Source organism: Mobula birostris, chromosome 16 (genome assembly GCF_030028105.1).
Source record: "Mobula birostris isolate sMobBir1 chromosome 16, sMobBir1.hap1, whole genome shotgun sequence".
Lineage (NCBI taxonomy): Eukaryota > Metazoa > Chordata > Chondrichthyes > Myliobatiformes > Myliobatidae > Mobula > Mobula birostris.
Window position 1 is genome coordinate 47623870 of NC_092385.1, and position 21617 is coordinate 47645486.

The 21617-nt window shown below is 41.5% G+C and overlaps 1 protein-coding gene across 1 annotated transcript in view; it reads right to left on the minus strand.

Annotated features, from left to right (window-relative positions):
* The window catches only part of LOC140210805 (F-actin-capping protein subunit alpha-2-like), a 39643-nt gene extending 18409 nt beyond the window's left edge, over positions 1-21234 (minus strand). Inside the window, exons 1-5 of the mRNA XM_072280075.1 lie at positions 21202-21234; positions 19462-19525; positions 17951-18002; positions 10504-10561; positions 1076-1282 (exon numbers count right to left, since the gene is read on the minus strand). Coding sequence (XP_072136176.1) covers positions 1076-1282; positions 10504-10561; positions 17951-18002; positions 19462-19525; positions 21202-21234 — 414 coding nt within the window. The remainder of the gene's footprint in view (positions 1-1075; positions 1283-10503; positions 10562-17950; positions 18003-19461; positions 19526-21201) is intronic.
* Between the last annotated feature and the right edge of the window lie 383 nt (positions 21235-21617).

Below are 21617 nucleotides of genomic sequence, written 5' to 3' on the forward strand. Positions count from 1 at the left end.
ATTTATTCTGGCAATTTCCCCCTTCCCTTCCAGTCTTGAAGAAGGTCTTGGATTTAAATGTCAATTGTTTACTCTTTGCCATGGACACTGCCTAACCTGCTGAGTTCCTTCAGTGTTTTGTGTGTGTTCCTTTGGATTTCCAGCATCTGCAGACTTTCTCATGTTTGTGACACTGAATTTACTTCTTAATTATTTTTGAGAGGAAAAGGATGTCATAATATAATATAATTATCAAATATATCGTAAGAGAAATGAGTAATTTGTTGTGTTGTGGAAGTTGATTGGATTAGTTTATGAATGTTATTAAATGTTTCAATGGCCTTTTGTACCTTTTTAGTGTGGAAGTATTTGCTAGTTTAGGAAATTGTCTGACTCATGGGTAGGGAGAAAGTCTAAAAATGTTGGCGGTAAAGACATCTAGCCAGTCGTACATAAAAGACCAGAATGTGACAGAAACGTTCATGCATAAAATAAAAACAGAATTTAAAAATATGGAATTATCCAGTGTATGTAACAAAAAGTCTCTGGTACAAATCTTCCAGCAACCACCATTCAGCATAAGGCATTGGCACTCAGAGATCACACAGCTTGTGCATATTCTGCCAAAGTAATGCTAACATTAGAAGCATCTACAGGGAACTTCCTGCCACATTCCTTTAAATTTTCACTGTTGATAAAGTGACAGAAAAAGTAATGAATGTTTTTTTGTGTTAGAAATAGAATGAATATTTGTGTTGGGCTAGCAATAAATACTTATATCCATGTCCAGGACAGCACTTTAAATATTGCATGTTCCTGTTAAAACAAAATCTATTTATTTGCTGCCCTGTTGAATTTGCTCCAAAGACTCAACATTAATGTCACTTGCTTATGATCTTTTTTTAACTGCAGAATACAATTGCAGCTTGTCTGATTCAGGAAGGGACATTAATATCTGCATATCTTCTTTCTCCTTTCGTAGTACTGTATATTTTCATGAGGCTTTATGGCTCAGTTTTTGAGCTGTACATTAATCATATAGTCTTCCACCTGTCTGCCTGTCATGAGAATAGTGCCATTTCTAGAGGGCACTTACAGTAACATTTCCAGCTGGATAGTGTTTGTTCACATAGCTGGTGAGGGCACTTTCAATCACTGTCCTCCAGTTCTCTGTCGGGTTTTCTGCAGTACATGGCTGGATGTCAGAAACAGTTCTGCTCAAGTGATCAAACTTAAAAGAAATCTTCTGCTTTGGATCTAGAAAATACCCATTCCCCAAGTCACCATGTTCAGTGATTAGTACCTAAAAAATAAATACAGATTGGCATTATTGACAAAAGCTTTCCAGCGACTGGAACAAAATAAGGAGAAACTAAAGACATTTATGCCCATCATCACTAATAATAACGCTTCAGTAGCAGTAATGCTAGCTACTTTACACAAACTGATTGGTTGATATTTTCAGGGTACCTCAGAATTTATTGATATTTAAAATGGAGCTTTTTAGAGATCTTACTGACTTGGATTTCTCAGTCATTGGCATTGTGCGGACACTCTGACCTTGACAACAGATGCCCTAAAGATCTAGCTATCTCCGTGGTGGGGGATTTCTATTTTTGGTTGCTGTCAATTAGCAGTGCAACAGGACAACTGGCATTCAGCATCTTTCATGTAATTAAGCTGACTAAGCAACCAATCACACTGAAGAATTCTTGTTGATAGGAATCCAGAAAGTACAATGGATAATTTTCACCAGCATTTAAAGTACCCCCAGAGTGTAAAATTAAAATTGAAACATGCACCTGGAGTGCATGTAAAAATTGAAAAATCATTGCAGCTAAATTATGGTATTCTCATTCTCTTTTAAGAATACTCTTTCAAAACAATGTATCTAGTTCTAAGTATTCCCAGTGACTCAGATATGTTAATAGAGAAAAGAAGTTGAAAATGCATGGTAAAAGGGCAATGTTACAATAGGCATGGGCGACATCAATATGTAGGTAGATTGTGGAAATTAGGCTGGTGCTGGATTATAGTAGGGGACATTTCTACAAGGTGGCTTTCTAGAGCAGCTCATGACTGAGCAAACTAGAGGACCTACTGTTCTGGATTGGGTATTGTGCAATGAAGCAGAATTGATTAGAGAGCTTAAGGTAAAAGGTCATAATATGATCTAATTCACCCTGAAATTTGAGAAGGAGAAACTAAATTCTTCATAGTCATAGTAGTCATACTTTATTGATCCCGGGGGAAAATGGTTTTTGTTACAGTTGCACCATAAATAATAAATAGTAATAAAACATAAATAGTTAAATAGTAATATGTAAATTATACCAGGAAATAAGTCCAGGACCAGCCTATTGGCTCAGGGTGTCTGACCCTCCAAGGGAGGAGTTGTAAAGTTTGATGGCCACAGGCAGGAATGACTTCCTATGACGTTCAGTGTTGCATCTCGGTGGAATGAGTCTCTGGCTGAATGTACTCCTGTGCCCACCCAGTACATTATGTAGTGGATGGGAGACATTGTCCAAGATGGCATGCAACTTGACAGCATCCTCTTTTCAGACACCACCGTCAGAAAGTCCAGTTCCATCCCCACAACATCACTGGCCTTACGAATGAATTTCTTGATTCTGTTGGTGTCTGCTACCCTCAGCCTGCTGCCCCAGCACACAACAGTAAACATGATAGCACTGGCCACCACAGACTTGTAGAACATCCTCAGCATCGTCCGGCAGGTGTTAAAGGACCTCAGTCTCCTCAGGAAATAGAGACGGCTCTGGCCCTTCTTGTAGACAGCCTCAGTGTTCTTTGACCAGTCCAGTTTATTGTCAATTCGTATCCCCAGGTATTTGTAATCCTCCACCATGTCCACCCTGACCCCCAGGATGGAAACAGGGGTCACTGGTACCTTAGCTCTCCTCAGGTCTACCACCAGCTCCTTAGTTTTTTTCACATTAAGCTGCAGATAATTCTGCTCACACCATATGACAAAGTTTCCTACCGTAGCCCTGTACTCAGCCTCATCTCCCTTGCTGATGCATGCAACTATGGCAGAGTCATCAGAAAACTTCTGAAGATGACAAGACTCTGTGCAGTAGTTGAAGTCCAAGGTGTAAATGGTGAAGGGAAAGGGAGACAAGACCCCTGTGGTGCCCCAGTGCTGTTGATCACTCTGTCGGACACACAGTGTTGCAAGCACATGTACTGTGGTCTGCCAGTCAGGTAATCAAGAATCCATGACACCAGGAAAGCATCCACCTGCATCGCTGTCAGCTTCTCCCCCAGCAGAGCAGAGCGGATGGTGTTAAATGCACTGGAGAAGTCAAAAAACATGACCCTCACCGTGCTTGCTGGCTTGTCCAGGTGGGCGTAGACACGGTTCAGCAGGTAGACGATGGCATCCTCAACTCTTAGTCGGGGCTGGTAGGTGAATTGGAGGGGATCTAAGTGTGGTCTGACCATAGGCCGGAGCAGCTCCAGAACAAGTCTCTCCAGGGTCTTCATGATGTGGGAGGTCAATTCCACCGGTCTGTAGCCATTGAGGCCACCGGGGCGCGGCGTCTTCAGCACAGGGACGAGGCAGGACGTCCTCCACAGCACAGGAACCCTCCAGAGCCTCAGGCTCAGGTTGAAGACATGGTGAAGTACTCCACATAGCTGAGGGGCACAGGCATTGAGCACCCTGGTACTGACACCATCCGGTCCTGCAGCCTTGCTTGGGTTGAGATGTTTCAGCTGTCTTCTCACCTGATTCAGATGTATCATTATTACAGTGGAGTAAAGGGAACTATAGTGCCATGAGAGAGGAGTTGGCCAGAATTGATTGGAAAAGAACATTGGCAGGGATAACAGCAGAGGAGCAATGATGGGAATTTCTGGAAGCAATTCAGAAAGCACAGACTATATACATCCCCAAGAGTAAGATGTATTCTGAAGGAAAGGTTACACAGTTTGGCATACTAGAGAAGTCAAAGCCAACATAAAAGCCAAAGGGAGGGTATATAATACAGCAAAAAATAGTGGGAAGTTAGGGAATTGGGAAGATTTTAAAAACCATCAGAAGGCAACTAAAAAGTCATTAAGAATGTAAAGTTGGAATAAAAATTAAACTAGCTAATAATATTAAAGAAGATATCAAAAGTTTCTTCAAATACATAAAGAGAAAACAAGAGGTGAGAGTGGATATCAGACCACTGGAAAACGATGCTGCAGAGATAGTAATTGGGGACAATGAAATAGCTGATGAGCTGAATAAGTATTTTGCATCAATCTTCACTGTGGAAGACACTAGCAGAGAGTCAAAGTTCCTGGTGTCCGGGGGCATGAAGTATATGAAGTTACCATAATTAAAGAGAAGTTTCTTGGGAAGCTGAAAGGTCTGAAGGTAGGTAAGTCGCCTGGACCAGATGGTGTACACCCCAGGGTCCTGAAAGAGGTGGCTGAAGAGATCATGGAGGCATTTGTAATGATCTTCCAAGAATCCTGAAGAATGGAAAATTGCAAATGTCACTTCACTCTTCAAGAAGGGAGAGAGGCAGAAGAAAGGAAATTATAGACCAATTAGGTTGATAGATTCTTGGTTGGTCAGAGCATGAAGGGATACAAGGAGAAGACAGGAGATTGGGGCTGAAAAGAAAAATGGATCAGCCATGATGAAATGGTGGAGAAGACTCGATTGGCCAGATGGCCTAATTCTACTCCTATGTCTTAAGGTATAAATCTATAGAATTACTACAAATATAAGCAATAAACTAGTTGAGGTACCAATCAATTTTTTAAAATAATTTCAAAATTCCATTAAATTTTGAATACTTATCTAAAGGAATTCACTCCAAATATTAGATTAGATTCTTAGGGACTGAGAAGTCATTCAGCAATATTTATCAAGGATCAACTTTTCCACCCCATGTGTTAGGAATTTATAGTGGTGTGATGCTGTGTTATGCAACAAAAACAATCATGAATAATTATATTCGATATGAAAGTAGAGGTTAATATACAGATATGGAATAAAATGTGCATAAACACATAAATGCAGGGATGTATTTACAATGTCAACAACATTATTAAAACTGGCATCAAGTGTTTACAGTATTGTGCAGTAATGGAGTTAATAGATAGAGGGGGATGGGGTGGCTAACTAGAATGGTTGATCATATTAACTACCTGGGGGAAAAAAGAATCTTTTTGAAGGTGGCATGAGGTCAACAATATTCATGCCTTATTATCTAATTAAAGCTCACAGTCATGTCATTTAAGTGTATTTTATTTGAGAGTAGTTGGTAAGGACCTGTTTCTCTCATCAGATTACTGACATCTGAGCATTATGTAGGAGTTGATGGAACAGATCAAGCTGTGGATGGACAGGAAGTAGTTGAGAGCAACCTTCTAATTTCTGAGTAAAATAGTGCACATGCATTCTCTGCAAAGTCCTATCAATCTTACAGTGAAATAATACTGAATGTTGATAGTTTCACTGTTATTTCATCCCCAGATTCCAGGATTATATCTCCAGAAGGTCTCTTAGAAACTACTGATAACTAGAGGAATCTTTATTGATGATCAATAAGTGCATTTAAGGTTGAAAAGAATGTTTAACATGTAAATACAATCTCGAAAATTGTGTTAATAGAGGAGTCTATACACGTATTGTATGTAAGTATGTGGAGGGGAATCTGTCTTTATTAATAATTGTAGAGATCTGGAAGATTTCATTTATATTTATAGGGCATTTTTGTGGGTATTTGCTTTCATTGAAGCTTTCCCTGGGAGATGGTTAAGGCTGGAGTAAGTTTCCATGGGAGTTAGCTAAAATTAGAGGCGGGGGTTCCCTTGGATTGTGCTAATATTTGCAAAAAGCCTCTTAAAGATCACATTCAATGATTCAGGAACAACTTCTTTCCCTCCACCATGAGATTTCGGAATGGTCCCTGAAACCTATGACTATTACCTCAATATTCCTTATTTTGCAATATCTATTTATTTATGTAATTTATTGTAAATTTATATCTTTATGCAAAACAAATTTCAGTAAATCTAATTCTGGATTCTGAAAACCCAATGATTTTGGACCTACAAAATATTATTTATCCACCTGGTGGGTGAATATTGAACTACAGCAGCTGTTGAAAAATTATAAATTTGAGCAGATGGTGCTTTTCTCTGCTGTTATTACTGGGAAGTTTAAAGAAATAGCTCAATGTGTAACTAACTATATAACCTCACCTTGTACACTCATCACATCAACTTATACAAACCAATAAACAAACCCATTTAATGTAGGCCACAAGTTCAATTTTAAGCCTTGCTGAAATAGCTTCAGAGTGAATGAGTTACACTCAGTGGCCACTTGATTAGATACACCGGTACACCTGCTTGTTTATGCAAATATCTAATTAGCCAATCATTTAGCTGCAACTCAATGCATAAAAGCATGCAGATATGCTTGAGCCCAAATGTCAAAATGGGAGGGATGTAATCTAAGTGACTTTGTCGGTGCAATGATTGTTGGTGTCATATGGGGTGGTTTGAGTATCTCAGAAACTGCTGAACTCTTGGGAGTTTCATGCAGAACATTCTCCAGAGTTTACAGAGAATGGAGTGAAAAAGAAAAAAAAAAGAACATCCAGTGAGCGGTAGTTCTGAGTGCAAAAATGTTTTATTGATGAGAGAGGTCAGTGGAGAATGGGCAGATTGGAAGGTGCCAGTAACTTAAATAACCAGGAATTACCACAGTGGTGTGCAGAAGGGCATCTCTGAATGCAGAAAACATCGAACCTTGTAAAGGATGGGCTACAGTACCAGAAGGTCATGAACACACACTCAGTTATCACTATATTAGGTACCTCCCGTACCTAATAAAGTGGCCACTGAGTGTAACTGACATTCTGATGATTGTAAACCTCAACTGCTTTATATTTGCATTTTCACAGCCTAAATTCAATGAGGCAGCTTGAGTTGCCAGATTTGATACCTCTGTATTTCTCTGAAGTAGATAGATTGAGGGGTTGAGAGGGATATGAGCCAAATGCAAACAAATAGTTCCAGCTCGGTGGACATCAAAGGTGATATGGATGACGTGAGCCAAAGGGCCTTTTTCCATGCTATATTACTCCATAACTCTAGCTGTGACCCAAACACTGTCAGTCCTGATACTTCCGGCCTCTTGCATGTCAGTATCATTCACTGTTGCATCATGCCTTAATAGGGTGAATCTCCAAGCCAACTCCAATATAACAAAGTATTGTTTAGACTTAATGACTAGTCTAAAGCTGGCCTCAAACCTTAAGGTTTCTTTTACAAAACTGAAGTATTCTTAGTAAGTAAGCAATTAAACCAAATAAGGTGTCTCACGCCAGTGTTGTACACAAAAGTGCAATGATGTGCCAAGCAATTGCTGCATTGTTGGCAGTGCTGTTTTTACATAGAAACATAGAAAACATACAGCACAATACAAGCCCTTCAGCCTACAAAGTTGTGCCAAACATGACCCTACCTTAGAAATTACTAGGCTTACCTATAGCCCTCTATTTTACTAAACTCCATGTACCTATCTAAAAGTATCTTAAAAGACCCTATCATATCTGCCTCCACCACCATTGCCGGCAGCCTATTTCATGCACTCACCACTCACTGAGCAAAAAACTTACCCCTGACATCTCCTCTGTACCTAATCCCCAGCACCTTAAACCTGTGTCCTCTTGTGGCAACCATTTCAGCCCTGGGAAAAAGCCTCTGACTATCCACATGATCAATGCTTCTCATCATCTTATACACCTCTATCAGGTCACCTCTCATCCTCTGTCGCTCCAAGAAGAAAAGGCCGAGTTCACTCAACCTATTCTCATAAAGTATGCTCCCCAATCTAGGAAACATCCTTGTAAATCTCCTCTGCACCCTTTCTATGGCTTCCACATCCTTCCTGTAAAGAGGCGACCAAAACTGAGCACAGTACTCCAAGTGGGGTCTGACCAGGGTCCTATATAGCTACAACATTACCTCTCAGCTCCTAAATTTAATTCCACGATTAATGAAGGCTAATATACCGTATGCCTTCTTAACCACAGCATCAACTTGCGCGGCTGCTTTGAGCGTCCTATGGACTTGGACCCCAAGATCCCACTCTCCTCCAGACTACCAAGAGTCTTACCGTTAGTACTATATTCTGCCATCATATTTGACCTACCAAAATGAACCACTTCACGCTTATCTGGGTTGAACTCCATCTGCCACTTCTCAGCCCAGTTTTGCATCCTATCAATGTCCCGCTGTAACATCTGACAGCCCTCCACACTATCCACAACACTCCCAACCTTTGTGTCATCAGCAAACTTACTAACCCATCCCTCCACTTTCTCATCCAGGTCATTTATAAAAATCATGCAATGTAAGAAACCTAGAACAGATCCCTGAGGTACGCCACTGATCATTGACCTCCATACAGGACATGACCTGTCTACAACCACTCTGCCTTCTGTGGGCAAGCCAGTAGTGGATCCACAAAGCAATGTCCCCTTGGAACCCATGCCTCCTTACTTTCTCAATAAGCCTTGCATGGAGTACCTTGTCAAATGCCTTCCTGAAATCCATATACACTACATCTACTGCTCTTCCTTCATCAATGTGTTTCATCACATCCTCAAAAAATTCAATCAGGCTCATAAGGCACGACCTGCCCTTGACAAAGTCATGCTGACTATTCCTAATCATATTATATCTCCTCAAATGTTCATGAATCCTGCCTCTCAGGATCTTCTCCATCAAATTATCAACCACTGAAGTAAGACTCACTGGTCTATAATTTCCTGGGCTATCTCTACTCCCTTTCTTGAATAAAGGAACAACATCCGCAACCCTCCAGAACCTCTCCCATCCCCATTGATGATGCAAAGATCATCGCCTGAGGCTCAGCAACCTCTTCCCCTGCCCCCCCTCAGTAGCTTGGGGTACATCTCATCCAGTCCCGGTGACTTATCCAACTTGATGCTTTCCAAAAGCTCCAGCACATCCTCTTTCTTAATATCTACATGCTCAAGCTTTTCAGTCTGCTGCAAGTCATCACTACAATCACCAAGATCCTTTTCCATAGTGAATACTGAGGTAAAGTATTCATTAAGTACCTCTGCTATTTCCTCCGGTTCCATACATACTTTCTCACTGTCGTATTTGATAGCTCCTATTCTTTCACGTCTTATCTTCTTGCTCTTCACATACTTGTAGAATGCCTTGGGGTTTTCCTTAATCCTGCCTGCCAAGACCTTCTCATGGCCCCTTCCCGCTCTCCTAATTTCCTTCTTAAACTCCTTCCTATTAGCCTTATAATTTTCTAGATCTCTAACATTACCTAGCTCTCTGAACGTTTTGCAAGCTTTTCTTTTCTTCTTGACTAGATTTATTACAGCCTTTGTACACCAAAGTTCCTGTACCCTACCATAACTTCCCTGTCTCATTGGAACGTACCAATGCAGGACTCCACACAAACATCCCCTGAATATTTGCCACAATTCTTCTGTACTTTTCCCTGAGAACATCTGTTTCCAATTTAAGCCCCCAATTTCCTGCCTGATAGCCTCCAATTAAACGCTTTTCTAACTTGTCTGTTCCTATCTCTCTCCAATGCTATGGTAAAGGAGATAGAATTATGATCACTATCTCCAAGATGCTCTCCCACTGAGAGATCTGACACCTGACCAGGTTCATTTCCCAATGCCTGATCAAGTACAGCCTCACCTCTTGAAGGCTTATCTACATATTGTGTCAAGAAACCTTCCTGAACACACCTAACAAACTCCATCCCATCTAAGTCCCTTGCTCTAGGGAGATGCCAATCGATATTTGGGAAATTAAAATCTCCCATCACGACAACTCTGTTATTATTACACCTTTCCAGGATCGGTTTCCCTATCTGCTCCTTGATATCCCTGTTACTATTGGGCAGCCTATAAAAAACACCCAGTAAGGTTATTGCCCCCTTCCTGTTCCTAACCTCCACCCACAGAGACTCTGTAGACAATCCCTCCATGACGTCCACCTTTTCTGCAGCTGTGGCACAATTTCTGATGCAATGGATGAGATCTGATATTATTCAAGCAGTTCTGGCTTTGATGGGATGTTTCCTCTTGTGGTGGTATGTTCAACAAGGGAACTCTGCTTTAGAATAAAAGTCTGACTGTTTAAGATGAGGAAATATTTCTCCTCTCATAAGGCCATGAATATCTGGAATTTCTGTCCCAGAGAGCAGAAGAGGCCATCATGGAAAACGTTAAGATCTGAAATATAGGGGAGTGAAGGGGAGTGGAACTGATGCTGATTAGTTTGGTGGTGATCGTATTGAACGGTGAGGCTGATTCAAGGGGCAATCCGGCTAAACACCTTTTCTTATCTTACCTAACCAGGTAGAACAAGTTGAAGGCAAGATTGTAATCTGAAAATGGCAAGAAACTCAACACAGACCATCACAAATTTTGAGTTGCTCAGGAGAGCCTATATTATGGAAAAGGAAGGTAAACATCGCATACTTACTTTTTCTGCTCCTACCAAAACCGGAATGAAATTCTCCAGGTTGCATTTTGCAGTGATTCTGTAAAATAGCAAGCTGTCAGTTCATTGGCTGTTCATATTGTTGTTTTCCTTTGGTCATGAATCTTACATGTGATAAATAAGAAAATGGCACACTTTGTCCAGCAATTCTGAAATGCCAGTCTGCAGACTATCAGCTAGTCCCAGCTATTATTTTTCCCCACAGAAGGTTTTATGGATTTGAATATTTAACCCAGTGTTTAACCTACTTAAGTGTTGAACTGCAGTTTTAGAAATTATTTGAAAACCTCAGCAAGGCAGAGATTTGCTTGGGCGTTTCTGAGTGAAATGATCTCCTCCTTTCCTCCCAGATGAAGACGTCCTCAGATCTTGGAGTTTGCAGTGCATCGCGACAGGTCTGCGGTACCTCACTTATGTGTGAGCTTACACAGTGTGTACTCCCAGGATATTTTACCATCAATCCCATGGCATACTGTGATCTCACCAAACCTGTACAAGCAAGCTAATGGAGAGTGACTGGAGTGGGACTTCCTGAACGAGTACCTCCTACCTTAACATTTTTCACACTGGTAAATAGCTCTAAGGGTAATGGCCCCCCATTATCAGAATCAGAATCAGAATCAGGTTTATTGTCACCGGCATGTGATGTAAAATTTGTTAATTTAGCAGCAACAGTTCAATGCAATACGTAATCTAGCAGAGAGAAAAAAATAAAAATAATAATAAATAAACAAGTAAATCAATTACGTATATTGAATAGATTTTTAAAAATGTACAAAAACAGAAATACTGTATATTAAAAAAAAGTGAGGTAGTGTCCAAAGATTCAATGTCCATTTAGGAATCGGATGGCAGAGGGGTAGAAGCTGTTCCTGAATCGCTGAGTGTGTGCCTTCAGGTTTCTGTACCTCCTACCTGATGGTAACAGTGAGAAAAGGGCATGCCCTGGGTGCTGGAGGTCCTTAATAATGGATGCTACTTTTCTGAGACACCGCTCCCTGAAGATGTCCTGGGTACTTTGTAGGCTAGTACTCAAGATAGAGCTGACTAGATTTACAAACTTCTGCAGCTTCTTTCAGTCCTGTGCAGTAGCCCCTCTGTACCAGACAGTGATGCAGCCTGTCAGAATGCTGTCCACGGTACATCTATAGAAGTTCTTGAATGTATTTGTTGACATGCCAAATCTCTTCAAACTCCTAATAAAGTATAGCTGCTGTCTTGCCTTCTTTACAACTACATGGATATGTTGAGACCAGGTTAGATCCTCAGAGATTTTGACATCCAGGAACTTGAAGCTGCTCACTCTCTCCACTTCTGATCCCTCTATGAGGATTGGTATGTGTTCCTTCATCCTACCCTTCCTGAAGTCCACAATCAGCTCTTCTGTCTTACTGACGTTGAGTGCCAGGTTGTTGCTGCGACCCCACTCCACTAGTTGGCATATCACTCCTGTATGCCCTCTCATCACCACCTGAGATTCTACCAACAATGGTTGTATCATCAGCCAATTTATAGACAGTATTTGAGCTATGCCTAGCCACACAGTCATGTGTATATAGAGAGTAGAGCAGTGGGCTAAGCACACACCCCTGAGGTGCGCCAGTGTTGATCGTCAGTGAGGAGGATATGTTATCACTAATCCACACAGATTGTGGTCTTCCGGTTAGGAAGTCGAGGATCCAATTGCAGAGGGAGGTACAGAGGCCCAGGTTCTGCAACTTCTCAATTAGGATTGTGGGAATGATGGTATTAAATGCTGAGCTATAGTTGATGAACAGCATCCTGATGTAGGTGTTTGTGTTGTCCAGGTGATCTAAAGCCATGTGGAAGAGTCATTGAGATTGCATCTGCCGTGGACCTGTTGTGGTGATAGGCAAATTGCAATAGGCCCAGGTCTTTGCTGAGGCAGGAGTTCAGTCTGGTCATGACCAACCTCTCAAAGCATTTTATCACTGTAGATATAAGTGCTACCGTGTGATAATCATTAAGGCAGCCCACATTATTCTTATTATGCACTGGTATAATTGTTACCTTTTTGAAGCGAGTGGGAGCTTCTGACCATAGCAGTGAGAGGTTGAAAATGTCCTTGAATACTCCTGCTAGCTGGTTGGCACAGGTTTTCAGAGCCATACCAGGCACTCCATCAGGACCTTCTGCCTTGTGAGAGTTCACTCTCTTTAAAGACAGCCTAACTTCAGCCTCTGCAGCAGGGATCTTCACAACTGTAGTTGTGTTCTCCCTTTCAAGGCATGCATAGAAGGCATTAAGTTCATCTGGTAGTGAAGCATCACTGCCATTGAAGCTATTGGGTTTCACTCTGTAGGAAATAATATCTTGCAGACCCTGCCCGAGTTGCCGTGCATCTGATGTCGCCTCCAACCTCGTTCGAAGTGGCCTCTTTGCCATTGAAATAGCCCTCTGCAAATCATACCTAGTTTTCTGGTACAGGACTGGGTCACCAGACTTGAATGCCACAGATCTGGCCTTCAGCAGACGACATATTTCCTGGTTCATCCACAGCTTTTGGTTTGGGAATGTACAATAAGTCCTTGTGGGCACACACTCATCCACACAGGTTTTAATGAAGTCACTAACAACTGGAGCATACTCATCCAGGTTTGAAGATGAATCCCTGAATACAGTCCAGTCGATTGATACAAAGCAGTCCTGTAGGTGCTCCTGTGCTTCCCTTGTCCATACCTTCTTGGTCTTCACTGCTGGTGCTGCAGTCCTCAGTCTCTGCCTGTACTCAGGGAGTAGAAGTACAGCTAGGTGATAAGACTTCCTGAAGTGAGGGCATGCAATAGCATGGTAGGCATTCTTGATGATGGTGTAACAATGGTCCAGTGTGTTGTTTCCTCTGGTATTTCAAGTGATCTGTTGATTTGTGATTGTTTTCAGACCGTCCTGGTTAAAATCTCCCAAAACAATGGTGAAGACATTAGGGTGCGCTGTTTCATGCATGTTGATCCCATTGCTCTGATCAGCTAATGCCTGCTTGATATTTGCCTGAGGTGGAATATAAACTGCTACCAAAATGACCCCAGAGAACTCCCGTGGTAGGTAAAAAGGACGGCACTTTACTGCTAGATATTCCAGCTCTGGTGAGCAGAATTGGGACAGCACTGATATATTTGTACACCAAGAAGAGTTGATCATGAGGCATACTCCTCCACCTCTGCTTTATAATAGAAGCAATCATGTCACAGGATGACAGTAAAGTCTGAACCTCTGCAGTTCCTGCAAAACATTGATGTGTCAGTAAGCAATCTGAGCCAGGCTCTCTACATCCTTAGGGGTCACTGGCTTTGGGCAGCTCAAAGACCATTCATTGAGCCACAGCAAAATTAAATATTCCATGCTGGTGCCCGCTAGTGAATCATCTAGTTAGACCTTTAAGCTAGCTGAAAGAGCACCCAAGTACGTTAAGCTCACAAGAATATTATTCTGAGGTCATTGTATAAGATCTGAACATGGAAAAATACTTGAGTAACCATTTTGTTTCTATAATAATTAGTAATTTTGCAATGTTACATTACATGCAGAACAATGTTTCTATTTGAATGGATGCAGTTTCTTTGAGGGTAAAAGTTCCTGTGATACTTGCTGGATTCTGGGTAAATAGTGAAGATTCAGCTGAAAGACTCTTCAGTGAGTTTCTCTGGCTATGGGAAAGTAGCAGAGCATACTTAAAACCTATTAGAATATTTCTTTCCCTCTTAGATTATTCTTATTAATGATAAAAAGTAATCAAGTTCAGACATTTACTCTGTTCTCTGGTTAACCTGCTGAGTATTTCCACTGCTTTCTGAATTGTTCATTCAAAAATTCCAACACATGGCACTGTTTTGTTTTATATAACTTTCTTATTCCTTGTCATCTTCGATGTGATTAAGTATGACAGAGACATAGATTTTCACTGACTCGTATAGCACAGAGATCAGCACTTTAGTCCTTCGAATCTCTCCTATCAAGCACCTCCACTATAAACAGAAGATGAAATGGGAGGATCCAGTACAGAAAGTTGTTCTGAGATGGTCTGAAGGAATAGATGAGCTTCTATGTGGCTGCTTTCAATCAGTTGACTGGTCTATGTTCAAAGACTCAGCAGAAAGCCTGGATAAGTGTATTACCACTGCCTTGAATTTTATCAGCATGTATGTTGGGGACTGTGTATAAGAGAAGATAATCCTAGTGTTCTCAAACTGGAAACCATGGATGAACTGGGAGATCCGATCCTTACTGAAGCCTAGGATTGTGGTGTACAAATCAGGTGTTCCTGACCTTCACAAGAAATTGGGATATGACCTCTGTAAAGCTATCAGGAATAACAAGAGACAATATCTGTTCAAAATAGAATTCCAGACCAGCCAATCAGTTGCAGAGGGTTTAAATATTATAATGGGCTTCAAAATGAAGAGGGATTGCTGATGACAGCCTGTCCCTTCCTGACGAGTTAAAGCATTTTATGCACATTTTGAACGGTAGGAGATTGGAATGTCACCAGCCCAACATCCACTGCACTTAAACCCACGGACACTGTGGACATAAGATCTGTCTTCCAAAGAGTGAACCTGCAAAAAGGACCTGGCCCAAGTGATGTCCCTGGCTGTGTCCTCAGATCCTGCAGAGATCTGCTGGTAGGAGTAGTTACAGACATTTTTAACCTCTCCTTGTTGAATCTGAGGTTTCCACCTGCTTCTAGAAGACTGCTATCATCCTGATAACCAAGAAAATGATTACTACTCAATGGCTCTGGCATCATGAAGTGCTTCAAGACGTTGGTCCTAGCACACAGAAACTCCAACTTCCCAGATAAGCTCAACCTACTACCTACTGCTGAAACAGGTCTCCAGCAGCCACCATCCCCCTGGCCTTACACTCATTTCTGAAGCACTTGGACAGTAATAACACCTACATTAGACTATTGTTTGTTGGTTATAGCTCTGCCTTCGATAGGAGTATACTGTACAGTTTGGTTACCCTGTTACAGAAAGCCATTGTCAAACAGGAAAAGGATACGGCCTGGACTAGTGAGTCTGAGTAACAGGGAGAGGTTGGCAATGCTGAATATTTACCTTCAGGAGTGCAGCAGATGAGGGGAAACCTCATAGAAGCTTATAAATTCATGTGGGGTATGTAAGGTGGATCGTCATAGTTTTTTCCTCAGGGTTCAGGAGTCCATGCTGGAGGAAGAGATTCAAGATAGGGGAGAGAGACAAAAGATGTTTGAGAAGTAACCTCCTTACACAGAGAGTAGTGAATACCTGGGATGATTGCCAGAGGAAGTGAGCAACGTGGGTACAACATTCAAGAGGCATTTGGATAGGTACGTGGAGGGGAGAGGCTTGGAAAATTATGAGGTGAATGCGGACGACTGGGACCAGCAAGGAGAATGCTGTGGTTGGGAAGAGGCTTGTTGAGCCTAAGGGCTTGTTTCTCTATAACTGTCAAGCAAACCCATCTCCAAACTCTGAGAACTGAAACTTAACACCTCCCTTTGCACCTGGATCCTTGACTTCCTGACCAACAGACTGCAATCAGTAAAGATAGGCATAAACACCTTTGCCATGATTATCCCTAACATTGCTGCCCTTCCAGCTCCATAATGTACCCTTTCTATGCTCATGAGTCTGTGGCTAGATTCTGCTCTAACTCCATTAAAAGTTTAATGGACTGAATCTCAAATAATGATGAGTTAAAAAGAAAGAAATTGTGGGCTGGCTGGTGGCGCAACGACATCGGTGCCGGACATGGGAGCGGAGGTTCCCGGGTTCGAAACTAGTTGGGTCCGCTCCTGAGTACGCCTTCCATCCGTGCCGGGTTGAGTGTCGAGATCGCAACTCGACCTCGTAAAATAAAAAGGGAAAAATACTGCGAAAATGTCTGCGCCTTGTAAAAAGCCATGAAAAAGACATCATCACGGACACACACACGAAAACGCAGATGCACATGCACAGACTTGCACGCACGCAGGCACACGCCAAAAAAAGAAAGGAAGAAAGTAATTGAAAGCCTATTGACATGGTGTCATGACAATAATCTATCCCTCAATGTCAGCAAAAAAAAAGAGTTACTCATTGACTTCAGAAAGGGGAGACAGTGCACATGCTCCTACTTATGTCAGCAGTGCTGAGGTTCAGTGGGTTGACAGCTACACGTTCTCAGGAGGGAAAATCACCAATGGTCTATTGGGGTCCTATTACGTAGATGCCATGGCCAAGAATGCTCACCAGTGCCTCCACTTCCCTAGGAGGCTAAAGAAATTTGTTATGTTCCCTTTGATCCTTATCAATGCACCTTATAGAGTATCCTATCTGGGTGCATCACAGCTTGGTATAGCAACTGCAAAAAAATGCAGAGAGTTGTGATCATGGCTCAGCACATCACAGAAACTAGCCTAAACTAAAGAGATTCTACAGATGCTGGGTATCTTGAGTAATACACACAAAATGCTGGATGAACTCAACAAGTCAGGCAGCATCTATGGAGGGGAATCAACAGTCAAGGAGTACAAGATAGCAGGGGGTAGGCGAGACTAGATGAGGGGTAAGGTGGCTGGGTGTGGGAGGGAGGACGAAGTGAAGCTGGGAAAGGATAGGTGGAGGAGGTAAGAAGAATGAATCTAATATGAGAGGACAGTGGAACATGGAAGTGGAAGGAGGAGAACAAGCAAAAGGAGATGATGGGCTGGTGAGGAGAGGAGAAGGGGTCAGAGTGTAATCATATTGAGGAATGGAAAAAGTGAGAAGGAGGGATAGGAAATGACTGTAAATTAGAGAAATTGATATTCATGCCATCAGAATGGATGCAACCCAGATGGAGGTATTCAGGCTGGAAGAGCAACTCCTCATATTCCACAGTGATCTTGACTACAGTATTCAGGGCTTTACCATTCATTGCATTTAGTTTGCAGGCCATATTGCCGATCAGTTGCTTAGAAAAGTGAAGTCACTTCAAGTACAGTTCCTGGGAGAACAGCAGTACTGCTATAGGTTTTTATACACTACCTGTTAAGTGACTTGGTAATTAAGTGACCTGTTTTATTTTCTGGGATGTTGTCTGTCAGTTCCATGTCTTCCATAGATTGTCCAGAGATCAGCATAGAGACGCCAGCTGTTACCAGGTGACTAAGGGGAATCTTATAGACTGAAGATGTTACTTTGATAGTGTATCGTGTATTTGGTCCAAATCATAAATCTCTTTGAACGATTGTTTGAAATAAACAAAGGCGAGGAAGTCTTTGACAACAATACATCAGAAGTGAAGAATTAATTACACAGATTTGGTATGTATTCCTTCAGTGTTAGCAGAATAAAAAAGCGATAAAACCCCCATAATTCTAATTTATTCCTTGTGTCCTTGCTTTCTTTACGTAGGAATAAAGATCAATAAAAATTACACAAAGTTTCTTAAAGCTAATACTCACTGTTCTATGTTCTCACATATCAGGCTATCGTCATTTATCAGAGCTCGTAAATCTGCAAAAATTGAGAGAGAGGGTGGCTTATATTGAACAAGTCATATACTGTATCTATAAGTCTGCAAGTGGCCCTGACTTGAACCCATGCTCCTTGGCATAGAGAGAGATTTTAGTGTCAGAGTTTTTGGAGATTTGCAGTTGGATGTATGAACCAAACAGAATGGATTATCAGATGGATATCTTGTGATGCCTTTAGGCTCCAGTGAGTTTCCTGTGATACTCCCATCTTTGACAATTATAGAAGCAGTCATTAATTAAAAAAGGTTACCTTACATAAAGAAGATTGTCATTTTTGCACTGCACTAAACACAATTTGACTGCCTACTGTTATCTATGTTTGTTTAGAAACACATTTAGTTCAGAGTAGAGTGGCCATTTTTATCCTCATTGCTTTTTGACACTAATTCCTGCCATTAAATACCATTAGCTCATGGACAGCACAACTCACTGTACTGTAAAGTGCAGACATCTAAACAAAATACGTTAAAAGTAGAGCACCATCTGTTCAGTTGATGTAGTTTTGACTGTGATTCAGTGATAACGAATGGGCAAATGACCAGTGAGGGAACTTCACAATATTGCAGGTAGGGCACAGGCATTTCTTAAAGATTCCCAAGATGACAATGCTGGAGAGAAATGTGGAAAAATGGGCTGATACTTGAAAATAACTCATTTTGATTCTTGAAATGAATGAAAACAAATGTTGGAAGGAGTTTTATCATCCTCTCTTGGTATGTAATTTTTCACCTTCAGCTACAGACTTGGACTCTGGCTGCTTCCCCACCTGTCTTAAAACCCATTTGATCTCTTTCTCTGTTCAGGCAATGGTAGTTAAAATTACTCCTAAAAGCCAGCAGGAAGATAAAACCTTCCTCATCAACAGAAGCTGTATTAAGGCCTGGGCTCACGATGTGAAATGATAGTGCTTAACAGACACACCTGTTTTATTAAAAACTCTCTGGGAGGCCAGTTGCAGATAAATTATGTTGTAAGTGTTGCTTGGTAACATGGCAAGGCAAACTCAATTGCCATTTAGTTTTATGTTCACAGCATTCTGGGTAGAAACAGAATATTGGCTTTCAAAAAAGTTTGAAAGTAAGTTCTTCCCAGATTTAAGGTTGCAAGTCCAAAACCCAGTGAGTTCCCATGAGCGAGAGCTTAGGCTCACTGCCATACTCCGGTCAAGGAAGTTATAGGCTTATCCAAAAAGGAGTAATGAACTTTCTTAAGTAAAAAGGTTTTCCCCACCCAATCTTTAACAAACGGTTCGTGATTTAAAGAGTTAACTTGGTCGAAGGCAATAAACCTCATTTGTCTCTTTTTATCCCCCTATTAATTAACCAGTATTTTACAACATAAACTTGGTTGCTTATGCTCATGTGTTAGTTCAAAATAAAATTGCATGTTCCAACAAACTGTTGCAGACCTTTGGCATGTTCACAGTGACGGACACTCACCATTAACAACCTCACTGAACTCACCAGGAGGGGCTTGTGAGAGAATACTACTCACGATTTTAGCCTGGGAAGCAAAGTCAACATAACACAATTAGGTTATTTCATGCCAGATAAAGATGAGCCTAATGTATTCATAAGCACCAATTTGTCCCAGAGGTAATTAGATCTATGGTTAGAGAAAGAAGATGATGAAAAAATTATCTGTGAGTTTAGACCATCGAAAGGGACACACTTACTTGATATAATTATGTTTATCTTCTATATTATGGAGTAAAGGTGCAGAGCTACTGAATCATCTGACTAAGCACTACTAAATAATAGAAGCTACTAATGTTTTGCATTCCTCATTATCTACAGTTGGTATGAGCCAACAACGAAAGCAACTTGCATCCTGTGTATATAAAAGCATAAAAAAGGCTATCAAGCATCTGGAACATCATGTTAAAGTTGTACAAAACATTGGCTAGGCCACACATGCAGTACTGTGCGCAGTTCTGGTTGTCACATCAGAAGCTAGAGAGGCTGCTGTAAAGATTCGCAGAAGGGTTACACAGATTAGACGGCTGGACTTATCAGGAGCAATCGGATAGGCGGGATCTGTTTTTCCTGGAACCTAGGAGTCTGGGTGGTGACAAGATAGAGGTATGTATGATCACGAGAGGCCTAGATAGTGGCGCTTTCATGTGGAGAAAGTTGCCTAAAGTTAGAGGGCATAGGCTTAAGGTAAGAGAGAGAGATGGACTGAAAGCGATCTGAGGGGTAATTTTTTTCACACTAAGAGTAGCTGGTGTCTGGAATGAGCTGCCAGAAGAGGGTAGTGGAGGCAGGAATAGTAACAACATTTAAGAAATACTTTGACAGGTACTTGAATGAGCAAGGCTTAGAGGGTGATATAAAATTAATGCTGCCAAAAGGATGAATTTAGATAGGCACGGTAGTCAGCAGAGACACAGTGGGTACCACTCTATGACTCTAATTTTGAAGTGTAGTCACCATTGTGGCAGTGTATCATCAACTTCCCACAAGCAGCTGTCTGAAAATGAATGGGTCGCCTCTTTTCTTGTCAAATATTGGGAAGGCAAATGCCATTAGCTTTGGTTCTTGTCACATACTTCTTTCTCCTTCTGTTCATTAGCTTTTGTCTAAGCTGAGCCAGCCTGCTGCAACCTCTATGTTGCAAATATCAAAGCAAATTTCTGCACCTTTTCTCCTTGATAATGTTATCTCACATCCCCTCTCAAGTTGTAGCTCAGTGGCTGCTGAAATCCTCACTGAAGCCTTTGTTATCTCTATTAATGACTATAACAATGTATTCCACATAAGCCTTCCTATCTACCCTCCTTAAACTGAAAGTCACCCAAAACCCTCTAAACATTTTGGCCTCTACTCTTTCCAGCTCAGAGAACAAAAGCTTCACAGCAATTCACTGTCACAGATTTAATGTAGATTTTACTCTGTGTAGGCAATTCACTCAGCCCATCGATCAATTCATGCTTAGTTTGTGCTACACCATTTGCCCTAGTGATTAAAACATCCACCACACAGTAAATCAAACCAAAGAGAGCAAATAACCCTTACTTTTCTCTCCCTTGAGATACAAGGCATGCATTTAGCCATTTTCTTGGAATTAAATCCTCTTCAGATAGAAGGAAGAACATTTCAAACTGCAACTGTTGCTTGTTCTGAAGGTTCCGGAGGTAAGGAACAGCAAGATTCCAAAACAGGCCTCCCAACACTCACCTTATTCCTCCCAACCCCTTTTGCCTGTTCCATGCCTTCTTTATGTTTTCCCTCCACTCTCCTATCTCTCTTCTATCCCTGCCCCTCCATCACCTCTCCTGCCCCCAATATACCCAACCCTTTTCTTCTCCATCTTTAAGCCTAACTTCTACCCTCTCATTGTTCCTATCCTCTCATCCTCCCCTTTTCTCTGTCAAGCTCTGGCTTTGCACCTCCCCTCTAGTGTCCTGTGTATCAGTCTCTTCCCTTACAACATTTCCTTTATCCCACCCCCATTTTCCTCTGGTACATGTACCTATCACCTCCACCTTTCCTTGCTTCACAGTCCTTTCTATGCTCCCTCTTTGCCAACATCCTCTTTGACTTTACTTCTCCCTTCTCTGCTTCCCTCACACCTCCTGTTCCAATTACTAATG